This window comes from Neohortaea acidophila, assembly GCF_010093505.1.
Source record: "Neohortaea acidophila strain CBS 113389 unplaced genomic scaffold BDY17scaffold_3, whole genome shotgun sequence".
Lineage (NCBI taxonomy): Eukaryota > Fungi > Ascomycota > Dothideomycetes > Mycosphaerellales > Teratosphaeriaceae > Neohortaea > Neohortaea acidophila.
Genome location: NW_022985512.1, coordinates 706,686 through 719,415, shown reverse-complemented (window position 1 = coordinate 719,415; position 12,730 = coordinate 706,686). Strand labels below are relative to the sequence as shown.

Here is a 12,730-nt window from a genome sequence, read left to right as displayed (position 1 = left end):
CCACTCCTCCGCTCCTCCTCCTCCTCGCGCCGACCTATTGGGTTAGCACTCCAGGGGGGAGAGGGGGCACCAACCACTTCAGCCTTTGGTCACGCGCTGAAGTGGTTGGATAAGATGCGGGGGCAAAACTACAGTCTATATACTCATCAAAGAGGTGGCGAGGTTTAGCCGGAGGGCATGACGAATCTGCTGGAAGCGGAAGGAACGATCACGTGAAATGTGGGTCTCATGATCTCCCCCTAGGAGGAAGGCGGAAGGATCTCGACATCTTCATCTAAGTTAATTCCTACATGTATGGTCTGTCGTGGAGGATTCTAGCCCGTACATTCTATCTGAGCACTCGAACTCTGGCCCTCACACATACGAAAAAGAAAGCACTAGAGAACAAATCATATTTCCCGCTTTCCAACTCTCGAACGCGCGCCCTGCCAACATGTAAAGGTCAAAAAACAACAAAAACGAAACCAACTCTCGAACGCACGCCCTGTCAACATGTACGGTCAAAAAACAACAAAAACGAAACACTCCTCGTGAGTGAAGCCAAACTCAGCCGCGCACCTTCGCCCCTTTCGGGACTTTCATGGGGCCTGGTTTTGAACTTTTTTCGAACGAGGGAGGACGGAGGGAGGGCGTCGGAAACGAAACACCCCTCGGGGATGAAGCGAAACTAGCCGCGCACATTCGCCCCTTTCGGGGTTTTCATGGGGCCTCGGTTTTGGCTTTTTTCGAAGGAGGGAGGGCGTCGGGAGGGCGTTCGGGAGGACCTGGTTATATTAGTATGAGATGCCAGCGCGCGAAATTAGTCTATATCCTCGTTGAAAGAGGTGGCGAGGTTTAGCCGGCGCGGTATGACGAGGGGGGAGATGAAGCGATCACATGATTTGTGGGCCCGAGCGCCTGCTGCGGGAAGGCTGCTTGCATGGCTTTGTGCGACTTTCATTTCCGGGACAGCCAAACGGTGACTTTGACTGGAACTTGACAACTTGCAACACGCGTAAATTGTAAGACAACACACCCAGCACACCATGGCGAAACTACGCGATTCCAAAAACGGCGCATCAAAGCCAAAGCCAACGCCACTGGAACTGGAATTGTTCGGAGAAGATTCAGGTCCCATGGACGTCGAAGACGAAGAAGATGACCCCCACTTGATGCTGAAATGGGAGGCAGAGCAAGAAGCAGCAGGCCGCTGGCTGCAGAATGAATTTGCCGTGCTGAGAGCGCTGGACCTTCGTGGAGTCGACCGTTGGGCGGAAGAGGTCGAGCCGCAGGAGCGAGCGAGCTTCCTTCAAACGATGCTGAGGATCCCGCGAGAGGCATCTTTGCAGCGCAAGGTGCAAATGGTGATGGCGCTGGCGCGGTTCATTGAGAAGCACAATGCTGCGGACTGTCCGGTGGAGTGGAAGCTCTACTACCCTCAACGCGTCGCAAGTGGCGCCAACGATAGCGGGGTGGATGATGGTGATGCAGACGACGAGGAAGACATCGTGGTCGCGCGTTCGAAGAGGAAGAAGACAACAAACAAATCCACAAAGATGGCACGCAGCAAATCGAAGGTCACGAAGATCACGAAGACAAAGGTCACGAAGGCCAAAAAGACAAACACGCCCACCGCACAATCACAGGGGAACAAGGGCACCAAAGTCGCCCTAGTAGCACGCGGATGGACCGACATCCCCCGGCCAGACGAAGAGGGAGACTGGGAAGCCGCGCTCGAAGCATGCAAGCAGCCGCGCAAAGAAAGAAACAGACTCGCGCCGTACTTCTTCAGCTGCAGAGGCGTGCTCTACAGCAACGTGATCAGGCCGATGCTGAACTGGAGGGACGAAGCTGGACGACTTAAGATCACGAAGGAGCAGGCTAAAGGCATCTGGAGTACATCCAGGGGGAAATACGAGGCGTTTGTCGCCGATGACACGGGTGTTGGCTTGGTGGCGAAAAAGCGGGGGAATGAAGGTCGGTCAACCGTGCAGACGGCGCAAAAGCCCGTTCGCAAGAGTGATGGACGTTTCGAATCATGGCCACAGGCGAAAGAAGGTCGGCAAGCAAAAGCTACGAATCTGGTGCCTCAGCGCAAAACAGAATGATGCCGCTGAGTCTTGCCACTGACGAATCTCGCTTGCTTGAAGGTGGAAAGGGTGCAGACGATGGAAGCAGCAGAATGACAAAGGGTCGGCGCGGATGAAAACTTTAGCAGACGCAACGCATCACTGGAGCATGAGGTTCACCAATAGATTGAGTAGATTGTCATCGTATATGTGAGCGGGAAATCGTGTTACAGCTCCTTCTCCTTCTCCGGCCGACCCGCCAGACCTGTCGCCGGATCTTTACCAACAGCTTGTGGGCCACCTACAGCCTCGAAAGCCGAATGGAACAGCCACTCCGTCGCGTGCTCGATGGGTTTGTCAAACATATACGGCAAGGCAGGCACCGCAGCAAGACCCAGCCCTATCGGACCCCACGTCCGTATCTTTGTGTTCTTCACATTCTTCAACGCTTGCCCGCTGTATCGCACCACCGAGTGGATGGTGAAAGCAGGCAGCCCCATCGAGGCGATGGATTGGAAGATACCGCGCTGCACCATGATGGTCCGGTAGTCGTCGATCGGCGCAACATGCCCGGGAACCACGAGGGCTGTGGAGGTGTTTGCATCGGCATCTTTCTCCGGGTGGCGCACCTTCTCATTGCGCAGATACGCCTTGTAGCCCTCGTACGACACATCGCCCAAGATATAGGCCCAGCTGATGCCATACGCACTCCGCACGAGCCACGGATGCGCGACAGGACGGAAGGACTCGCCGATGTCGCTGGTGTAGGCTACGTATCGGTGGGCGCTGAGCATGATGGTGCGTATCCGGTTGGCGTAGGCGGCGTATCGGAGTCCGGAGTCGGTGGAGTCTTCAGCCTTGCCGGAGCTGAGGACGTCCCAGAAGCGCTCTTCATTGTCGAGGGTTTGTTGGATTTCTTTCGGGAGGGGTTTGCGTTGCACCGGGGTGGAGGAGAAGTCGGGGCGGGGTTCTTTGCGGAGGCGTTCGATGGAGTTGAGTTGGTCTGGGTCGGCTTTGGGGTCGTCTTTTGCCATGGTTTGGGGGGTTTATGGATATGTATGAATAAATATGCTAATATGGAAGATAGATCAGGAATAGATGGAGCAAGAATAGTAGTACAAGAAGAGTGCACGTGGGGTGCGTCGGAGGTGACAGCAGAGTGACAGATAGACCTGACGTTCCAAGCTTCCGCCAATGTGAGGCGCAGTCGATGCTTCAGCCACAGCAGTGTGGCGCTCTTCCGAAAGCTTTCCGACAGCAACTCGCCTTCAAACTGGAACCTTCAAACCCATTCATCCCCCATCACCAACCCCCTTCATCCCCTCCACCCCCGACCACACCGTCAAAGATGGTCGCCTACTACAACATTGCCGGCGCAAAAGTCGGCTCGCACTGGGTATGTGCCCTTCCCGCTCGACCCCTCCTCCCTTTGCGCGGGCCGCAGTCAGCGCCAATGGCTTGCTCTCAGCATGCTCGAAGACCGCTCCAGATCAGCGCTGACATGCAGCTCCTAGCTCTCGATCGCTACCCTCAGCACCATGTTCGTCGGTGCCTACCTGTCTACGGGCGGCAAGAAGGGCGAGGCGCAAAAGACGCCGGCCTTCAACGCCAAGGACCAAGATGAGGAGAAATTCATACAGTAAGTCGATGAGGCAGCCTGTACAAGAGAGGGAGCTCGATGCTGATGTCTACTTTCAGAGAATTCCTCAAGAGCGCCGAGCAAGAAGGACAGAAGGCGGGTGCTAAGCACTGAGCACGGAAAGAGGGGGCTGTCATAACTACATACCACGCATTACAACATGTAGAGGGGAGGGATACATTGAATGCTATGCCATCCTTCGAACACACCTTTCATTCCTGAAGCACGTTGTTGATGGGCAAAACCCTCAATTGCTCGCGGGACTGAGCAAGCTCGTCTCAGCCGACTACCACACGATGCCTTGTTCCCCACACGTTTTCCAGGAGCTGCTTCACCCCGCTGGAGCCTCTGCTTCAATATAAGGGCCGTTATCTAGTGCGGCCTAAGGTAAGCAAGTGTGGAGATAGAACGTCTTCGTCTGGGCGTCTCAAGCCAGCACCGTTCGAACTTGCCGCAGACACTCTGTAACACTGGCCGCCCCGTCCATCTTGCGTGCTGTGTGGTCTACATCAGCCACACAGAGTGCGCCTCATGCAATGGAGCCTCGAGCATGGATGGTCAGACTCGAGCGATTCCCAGCTTTGCCGTCTCCAAGGCCGATAAATCCTACCGAAGCACTTCCTCACATGTCTCGGTTAGGGTCTAGACTGGACGACTCCATTCTAAGAACTGGCCGTCCACAGCATGAACCTCTTGCGTATTGGTTGAGTGCTCATCCGCAGCTGGCGGTAAACTGGCTTGTCCATCAAGAAGACATGGCCACGCATTGGGCCGCCTGGCGTCACCTGACTGGTCGCCGGCTGCTTCATATCGTTTCTACCCTGCGCGACATCGTGCCAGCCGAGAAATTTCCAAGAAGCACACTCCGTCGCGAAACTAGCTGGCCATGCCAATTATCATCACTGCATGTTTCACCCACGTCCATCTTCCTCCGTCGAGATGGAGATGTGGCGCACGCCGGATTCGGAGAAATTGTGGGTCGAGGCGCTGGTTGCTCAGCAACGCAGCACCAAAACGTTACGAAACCTTAGCTTGACCGCTGTTGACCTGTCCCAAACCCTCCGATGTCTCTGTGTCTTCTGTCATCCTCCCAAAAATCACAGTCGCATCCATTGGCATCATTCACAATGGCATTGCGATCGCTATAGCAATCCCTGCGATATTCTACACTGTTACCACCAGCATGTTTGCATAAGAGACACACTGTCCAACAAGCCGTCTCCAAACATCCGCATTCCAATCGCTACCTCGCGCATTGTCTGGACGACACGACACAATGGTCTACCCCAATTCACCAGACGACTACGATCGTCCGCCAAGCTACCAGAGCTCAGACAACGGTCACAACGCACCTCCTACGCCCAATGGCTCGACCATGCGTCTGTTGACGCCCGATCGCGAGCGTGACCAGCAGGCCACCTCGGCATACAACGTCTTCTCGCGCGCGCGAGAGGAGCTCTCCGGTAGCAATGTAGGAAGAGGTTCGACCGAAAACTCAACAGTGCACAGCGACGTCAACAGCCTCTTACAAGACGTCGAAAGCTCGCTTTCCAAGGGCAGGCCGAAGGCCAAGGTGACCCGGGTGCGATTCAAGAGCAGAGAAGATCTTAAGGACGACGGCAGCACATCCAGTAGACCGACTTCGCCGGCAAGATCATATCAGCCGCCTGCAAGCACACGCACTCTCTCGCGTGACCCCTCCATTCTCGACAACGCCCCCGAAATCCCTCCATTGACAATCGACTCTCCTCAATACGCTCCATTCCGACCCTCTTCGCGCTCGTCACAATCGCCCACACGCCCGTGGTCGTCTGGCAAAGGCTCCTTGGACTATACAAGACCTCCACCTTCCAATGTCTCCTACGAGCCCTCGGACATCAACGGCAGTCCCAGACCAGGTACGCCGTCTTCACAGTATGGTGGTTCACCAAAGCGGCCATTGCCTCCGGCACCACTATTCGCAGGAGGTCGACCCCTGGCCTCGGACGTGCCACTCGATGCGCCTCAAATGACTGCCATAGACATGGATGAGGATGCCGATGATGTGTTTGGCCCCCCAAGCGATGACACTGTGTCAACCAAGAGACCGGATCTCAAATCACACGACAGCTTCGCTTCTGCTTCCACGTTCACTGACGACCTCTACAACGACAAAGCAGAAGATCTGTACGGCCCAGCACCGACAGGCAAGCAGGAGCGCCGAGGAGCAAGACAGGCACAGATGGCGAAGAAGGAGGTGCGCTTGATCAACGGCGAGCTCATCCTAGAGTGCAAGATCCCCACCATTCTGTACTCGTTCCTGCCCAGGCGTGACGACGTGGAGTTTACTCATATGCGATACACCGCCGTCACATGTGACCCGGATGACTTCGTCGACCGCGGCTACAAGCTTCGCCAGAACATCGGCTTCTCGGCGAGAGAGACGGAACTCCTCATCTGCGTGACCATGTACAACGAGTCCGAGATCCATTTCACGCGGACCATGCACGGCATCATGCGCAACATCTCGCACTTCTGCAGTCGAGCCAAGTCGCGGACCTGGGGCAAGGACGGATGGCAGAAGATCGTCGTCTGCGTCATCTCCGACGGCCGTGCAAAGGTGCATCCGCGGACTCTTGACGCGATTGCAGCAATGGGTTGCTACCAATCCGGCATCGCCAAGAATCAAGTCAACCAGCGTGACGTGACCGCCCATGTGTACGAGTACACCACGCAGGTCTCCCTCGACGCGGATCTGAAGTTCAAGGGCGCGGAAAAGGGCATCGTGCCGTGCCAGATGATCTTCTGTCTCAAGGAGAAGAATGCGAAGAAGCTGAACAGCCATCGCTGGTTCTTCAATGCGTTTGGCAAAGCGCTGAACCCGAACGTGTGCATCCTTCTCGACGTCGGAACGCGGCCTGGTAACGACTCGCTGTATCATTTGTGGAAGGCATTCGATATGGATTCGAGAGTTGCAGGCGCTGCGGGCGAAATCCGTGCTGCAAAGGGCAAAGGCTGGTTGCAGCTGCTCAATCCGCTTGTGGCCTCGCAGAACTTCGAATACAAGATGTCCAATATCCTGGACAAGCCGCTCGAGTCGGTGTTTGGATACATCACGGTGCTGCCGGGTGCGCTGAGTGCCTATCGATTCCACGCTTTGCAAAATGATGCGACCGGCCATGGCCCACTCAGTCAATACTTCAAGGGCGAAACGCTCCATGGTCAGGATGCAGATGTGTTTACCGCCAACATGTATCTCGCCGAGGACCGCATCTTATGCTGGGAGCTGGTAGCCAAACGTAACGAGCAATGGCTGCTCAAATACGTCAAGAGCGCCACAGGAGAGACCGACGTGCCCGATGCCATTCCCGAATTCATCTCGCAGCGTCGCAGATGGTTGAATGGTGCCTTCTTCGCCGCCGTCTACTCGCTCTTGCACTTCAAGCAGGTCTGGAGTACGGACCACACCATCGCTCGCAAGATCATGCTGCACGTCGAGTTCGTCTACCAGTTTGTGCAGCTGCTCTTCACCTTCTTCTCGCTCGGCAACTTCTACCTCATCTTCTACTTCATCGCCGGCTCGCTCTCGGATCCCACCATCGACCCCTTCCCGCACAACCTCGGCCTGTACATTTTCGTGCTCCTCCGCTACGTCTGCGTGCTGCTCATCCTGATGCAATTCATCCTCTCGCTGGGCAACAGGCCGCAGGGCGCGAAGAAGATGTTCCTCGGCTCCTTCATCACCTTCAGCATCATCATGGCGTATAACACCTTCGCAGCAATCTACATTGTCGTCGTCGAACTGACGACGAAACTGGGCGACAACGCGGGGCACAAGCACAACACCATCCAAATGGGTAACAACGTCTTCACCAACATCGTCGTCAGCATCCTCTCCACCGTCGGCCTGTACTTCATCATGTCCTTCCTCTACCTCGACCCGTGGCACATGTTCACCAGCTCGGCGCAGTACTTCGCCCTGCTCCCCAGCTACGTCTGCTCGCTGCAAGTCTACGCCTTCTGCAACACCCACGACGTCACCTGGGGCACGAAAGGCGACAACGTGCTCAAGCAGGACCTGGGCGTGGCGAAAGTTACCAAGAACGGCGCAGTGGAGGTGGAAATGCCGTCGGAGCAGCTCGACATCGACTCCGGGTACGACGAGGCGCTGCGCAACCTGCGCGACCGCAAGGAGGCGCCCAAGGACGTGGTGAGCGAGACGCAGCAGCAGGAGGACTACTATCGCGCTGTGCGCACGTACGTCGTCATCGTCTGGCTGTGCTGCAACGCCGTGCTCGCCATGATTGTCAGCGAGGCGTACAGCAATACGCACGTCGCGGACAATCTGTACCTCTCCTGCATCCTCTGGCTCGTCGCGGGCCTCGCGCTGTTCCGCGCTATTGGCTCGAGCACGTACTTGTTCCTCAATGTCGTGCACTCGATTGCGAACGCGGAGACGAAGTGGATGAGCGCGGCGCATGGTAGTAAGGCGAGCAGTCTGGGGAGCAAGAGCAGTGTGGGCGGCTTGAGTGAGAAGACGTTTGGCTTGCCGGATTGGATGAGTGGCGGGAGTGATTGGTTGAGTAGTAAGATGAGTAGTCTTGCGCCGAGCAGTGCTGGTAGCAGTCGTGGGAAATGAGGCATGCTGCTACGGTATTTCTCATTCGGCGTTCGTGTGGGAGGGGGGATAGAGCTCGGATATGTATTGCACGAGCGACTTTGAATCAAGACTTGCATGTCTACTTCAAGTTTCAACCGTGTATTGCCAGGTCTTGCATCATCGAAGTCGCCTGCTCAACCCATGTATGCGCGAAATGATTCTCCCAGAACGTGATGCCGTGCAAACATGGATCGCGGCACAGCGCGCCCGTCTCTTCGGCCATTTCTAATTCTTCCGTGGCGACGCCCACACTCCAGCCAAAACGCTCCGCTGTTTCTTGCGCCGTCACCCCTTTGCCGTAAGCCACGTCTGCCGATTCCGTTTCGGACAGCGAGGAAGTCGTCAATGGCTCCCGTAGCCAGCTCAGCAAACTTGCAATCGTTTTCTCGTCTGTTCGGCTCTTTTCTTGTACCACCAGCAAACCGCTTCTGAATCTTCGCAGGCGAATGGGCAAATGCAATGATTCCCACATCGTGGCTGCTTTTTCGAAGTCGAGGGGCGAGATGAGCTCGATGCCGTTGCGCGTGCGGTTGAACACAGCCCACAGATCGACGAGCGAGATGATCCCGCCTTCTCGGCGGAGTACGCCTCTTCTGTCGTCTGTGAGGAATTCCGCCAGGTTGCGTGCGAGCTCGGTGATATACAGCGTCTCGGAAGACGAGCCCGAGCCGAGCATATCCTTCGTCGTAACGAGGCCAAGAGCAGCGGCGGAATCGGAAAGCACGGCTCTTGCATGCGCCGCTTCTCCATTGCTTCCGTTATCCATTTGTTTGGCGAACTGCTCGGCCATGGCGATGACTTCTTTGGCAGAGGTCATGAGGGCTTCGAGGTCTTCGAACGCGGTCGAGATCATGGTCTTGTTGCTCTCGCGGAGTGTTGCTTCCCTTTGCTCTAGACCGGCGATGCCGACGACTCGCTGATGGGGTGTGCCGGTTCTGGAATCCACGTCAGGGGTTTGGAAGGGGCTGTTGGTGGACGTGGCTGGGGTGATTGGTTTTGGCACGGGAGGCGCGCTGAGCAGAAGCCATTTGCGTTGCACCAGAGCTTCTCTTAGCCGTTCTTGGAACAACTTTTCGCCTCCTCCTCGAAAAGAGAACTTGACGGTCTCGATCGTGTCATCCCCGATGATGGACCCATTCAGAGATGGACCGGGAGACTCGGGTCGCTGGATGGGATTGGCAGATTGCTTTGACAGACCGTTTTCGTGAGGTGAAAGTGATGCGCCGCAGACCTCGCAGCTCATCAGCGAAGGATGATTCTGGAAGGTACATCTAGGACACTGATTTGATGGAGTGCCTCCAGGCGTGACAACAGGCGGAGGAGGGTTCGGCGCCGTTTCAGACTGGCCGAAACTCGTTCGAGAAGGCTGTGGGCTTGATGGCACTCCCGGTGCTCGCTTTGCCATAGCAGCAATAGCAGCTTTGCTCACGTGTACCAGCTCGGGTTTGATACCACATGCTTGACAAGGAGGTAACGGTGTATATTGATTGGCCGTTGAGGGGTCGAAACTACTTGGGATGGAATTTGGCAGGCCGCAGATCTGACATATCCAGGTTGCGTTGACGTCTCTCGTTGGAGCCGGAGACTGGTTGAGCGGCCGCATAGAGCCCCCACTATTGTTGAAGGATACGCCAGTGGGTGAGCCATATCGCGGGACGGGGCTCCTAATATTCTGCGTGTACTTCCTGCCCGGCTTCGGAAATAGAGTGACCTTCGGCGAGGATTTGAGAAACCCAGCATAGTATTCGGTGCGCTCGATTTCCTTGAGATCGACGGCGACCGAGTAGGTCCTCGGATCCTCGTTGTCGACATAGCAGATGCGGTGAGTGGTCAAATAGGCACTCCCATTTTGATACTTTTCGATTTTGAATTTGCCTTCATAGAGACCTACGCGCTCCGCGACGAACAGTAAGCTCTCTCCATCGTACAGACTTGGCCGAAGCGCTGTCGTCAGGTCAAGCTGGCGAAGGAACATCCAGATGTCGAGTCATCAGTGAAGAGGTCGGCCTGTTGACGATCCAGAATTTGGGGAGTCACAGATGGTTTCTTTGTAATAGCGTGTTCCTCCGGTACCAGCGTTCGAGATGCCGTCCATTAATGACCAAAGAATACAGGTTGATCACGGAAGGGGTAGGAAATGATGAAGCAGGTGCATATGTGCGGTAGCGTCGACGAGTCGCGTGCCAGATATCATATCTAATGGTCACGTGTCGGCCACGACTTTTGACATTCGCTCCCCGCCTCTTTTTCCCTTTGTCCACCGCCCCAACTTTGCCCTCTCCTCCTTCCACCACCGACGCAACCACATTCAACCCCGGTTGAAACAAATCAAACTTCACGTCTGTTGCCCTCTTCGACGTCCACATTTCCTTGACTCAGTGAACTTCACGCCTGTAACGCTCGAGGCCGCCTGCTTGAGACAGCAGGTGTCCCCACCGCGACCGCCATGATGGGAGCCGCACCAGCATACACCGCCGTGCCAGCACGACATACGCTGCAGCAGCCTCCTCCCCCTCCTTCCGCAGCCCAACCCCCCAAAGTCACCTGGTCGCCCGCCGTACGACTATACGTCCAGCGCGCCTTTGAGCAAGACAATGCGATTCCCGGGATAGACCAGAAAGCCATGCAAGACAAGTTGAAGGTCATCATCACCGAGGCCGCAGAGTCGGGCCGGTTAGAAATGATCGACTGGCGCACCTATCCTCTTCCTCAGCATATGATTAAGCAAGAACGTGAACAGGCGGCGTTGTATGGAGCGCAGAACGCCGTTGTGACTAACATGAATGCCGCCTTGCCTCCCACCTACGATGGAGCGTATTCGCCGCCACCGCAAAACCAACGAAAACGGAAGTCACCCGACACGCAGATGACTCTGGCCGAGGAACTCGATACCACCCCGCCGTGGAAGAAGAACCAGATCACGCATGGTCTCGAGGATCGCATCTCCGGTAAATCGAAAGCTCAGAGCAAGAAACAGAAAAAGATCGAAAACATGCGGCTCAACGCCGAGCTGAGCAATGCAGACGCGTTGCAAAGACGCCGGCAGCGCTTTGGCCATACCCCCGAGCCCTCTCCTTACCTTTCATCTCATGAGGATTCTCCCGCCCCCACTGGACCTGTTGTTGGTACCTGTGAGACCCTCGAAAAGAACTACTTCCGGTTGACTGCTCCCCCTGCCCCTCATACCGTTCGACCCCTACGCATCCTCGAGCAAGCACTGGACCTGGTGCGGAAGAAGTGGAAGAACGACCATAACTACACCTACGCGTGCGACCAGCTCAAGTCTATGCGCCAGGACTTGACAGTGCAACGCATCAAGACCGAGTTCACCGTCAAGGTGTACGAGGCGCACGCACGCATCGCGTTGGAGATGGGAGACCTTGGTGAGTACAATCAATGCCAGACACAGCTACGCGCACTCTACAAATCGCATCTGGGGGGCAAGCCGGAGGAGTTTGTGGCGTATCGTATCTTGTATTATATCTATACGCGCAACCGCACGGATCTGAACGACGTGTTGGCCGACCTAACCCCAGCAGACAAGCAGAAGCCTGGGGTGCAACACGCACTGCGGGTGCGCTCTGCCCTGGCTGCTGGGAACTACCACAAATTCTTTAGGTTATACGACGAAGCGCCCTTCATGGGACCCTACCTGTTGGACATGTTCATCAATCGAGAGCGGCTCGCGGCCATGGCTGCCATCTGCAAGGCGTAAGTTTCTCGTCGACTCGCAAAGCATGGTAAATGATGCTAACTGCGATACAGATACAAGCCAGACATCAGCGTGCACTTCTTGGCCAAAGAGCTTTCCTTCTACGGCGAAGAAGATCAAGACGGCACATCGGACGCAGACGCCGGCGCTCGGCAGTGCCTGGACTTCCTCTGCCAGCACGGAGGCGAGCATCTCGTGGAGCGCAAAGAGACTGACGTGCGCTTCCTTTGTGGGAAAGCTGGCGCCCTCTTCGAGAACGCGAGAGCTGCCGCATTCCGTGGCGTCGACATCAAGGGTCAAATATGATTGCCACTCCCCCTTTTCCGTCCTTTAGCGTCAATATCCGACCCGGCCAAGTGCAACGTCCGACAACTGCGCGAGAGGGCCATGAAAGAAGAAGCTCAGGCTCCCTTTGTTATTTTTGCACTGGAAGAGTTCGGCAATCCCCAACGGTACAGTTATGACGGCTTCCACCTTCCCAGAACTAATCATGGAGGATCGGCGGGGTGATGTGGATGGCGGTGCGCAGGCAAACGTACACATCGGAGCGAAGGGTGATGACATGGAAGGGAGAGAGGAGGTTGTGTGTGCTTTCAAGCCCTGAGTGGCACCGTATGGATAGTTTGATGCGATGCGAACCATATTCAACGAATGCATAGCCTTTGGATATCATGATTCATGCTGTTACCGAT

At 55.9% G+C, this 12,730-nt stretch overlaps 6 protein-coding genes across 6 annotated transcripts; 4 read left to right on the top strand and 2 right to left on the bottom strand.

Annotated features, from left to right (window-relative positions):
- The first annotated feature begins 1,502 nt into the window (after positions 1-1,502).
- BDY17DRAFT_293046 (uncharacterized protein) lies at positions 1,503-2,216 on the top strand. The gene has a single exon (XM_033732933.1). It carries the CDS (start codon positions 1,536-1,538, stop codon positions 2,085-2,087), a length of 552 nt encoding a protein of 183 aa, XP_033591738.1. The 5' UTR covers positions 1,503-1,535; the 3' UTR covers positions 2,088-2,216.
- A 7-nt stretch (positions 2,217-2,223) lies between these two features.
- On the bottom strand, positions 2,224-3,196 carry BDY17DRAFT_293045 (mitochondrial 18 KDa protein-domain-containing protein). Its single transcript, XM_033732932.1, has one exon. The coding sequence runs from the start codon at positions 3,080-3,082 to the stop codon at positions 2,276-2,278; it is 807 nt and encodes a 268-aa protein (XP_033591737.1). The 5' UTR covers positions 3,083-3,196; the 3' UTR covers positions 2,224-2,275.
- Positions 3,197-3,321: 125 nt separating this feature from the next.
- Positions 3,322-3,909, top strand: BDY17DRAFT_293044 (uncharacterized protein). The gene is made up of 3 exons (XM_033732931.1): positions 3,322-3,444; positions 3,563-3,687; positions 3,747-3,909. The coding sequence occupies exons 1-3, from the start codon at positions 3,397-3,399 to the stop codon at positions 3,799-3,801; spliced, it is 228 nt and encodes a 75-aa protein (XP_033591736.1). The 5' UTR covers positions 3,322-3,396; the 3' UTR covers positions 3,802-3,909.
- Positions 3,910-5,062: 1,153 nt separating this feature from the next.
- Positions 5,063-8,305, top strand: BDY17DRAFT_246950 (chitin synthase, class II; the record flags this gene model as incomplete). The annotated part of the gene is made up of 1 exon (XM_033730770.1): positions 5,063-8,305. The coding sequence occupies one exon, from the start codon at positions 5,063-5,065 to the stop codon at positions 8,303-8,305; it is 3,243 nt and encodes a 1,080-aa protein (XP_033591735.1).
- Positions 8,306-8,417: 112 nt separating this feature from the next.
- On the bottom strand, positions 8,418-10,301 carry BDY17DRAFT_248141 (EAP30/Vps36 family-domain-containing protein; the record flags this gene model as incomplete). The annotated part of the gene is made up of 1 exon (XM_033730882.1): positions 8,418-10,301. The coding sequence occupies one exon, from the start codon at positions 10,299-10,301 to the stop codon at positions 8,418-8,420; it is 1,884 nt and encodes a 627-aa protein (XP_033591734.1).
- Positions 10,302-10,615: 314 nt separating this feature from the next.
- BDY17DRAFT_262858 (SAC3/GANP/Nin1/mts3/eIF-3 p25 family-domain-containing protein) lies at positions 10,616-12,697 on the top strand. Its single transcript, XM_033731867.1, has 2 exons — positions 10,616-12,037; positions 12,092-12,697. Exons 1-2 carry the CDS (start codon positions 10,773-10,775, stop codon positions 12,342-12,344), a joined length of 1,518 nt encoding a protein of 505 aa, XP_033591733.1. The 5' UTR covers positions 10,616-10,772; the 3' UTR covers positions 12,345-12,697.
- The last annotated feature ends 33 nt before the right edge of the window (positions 12,698-12,730 follow it).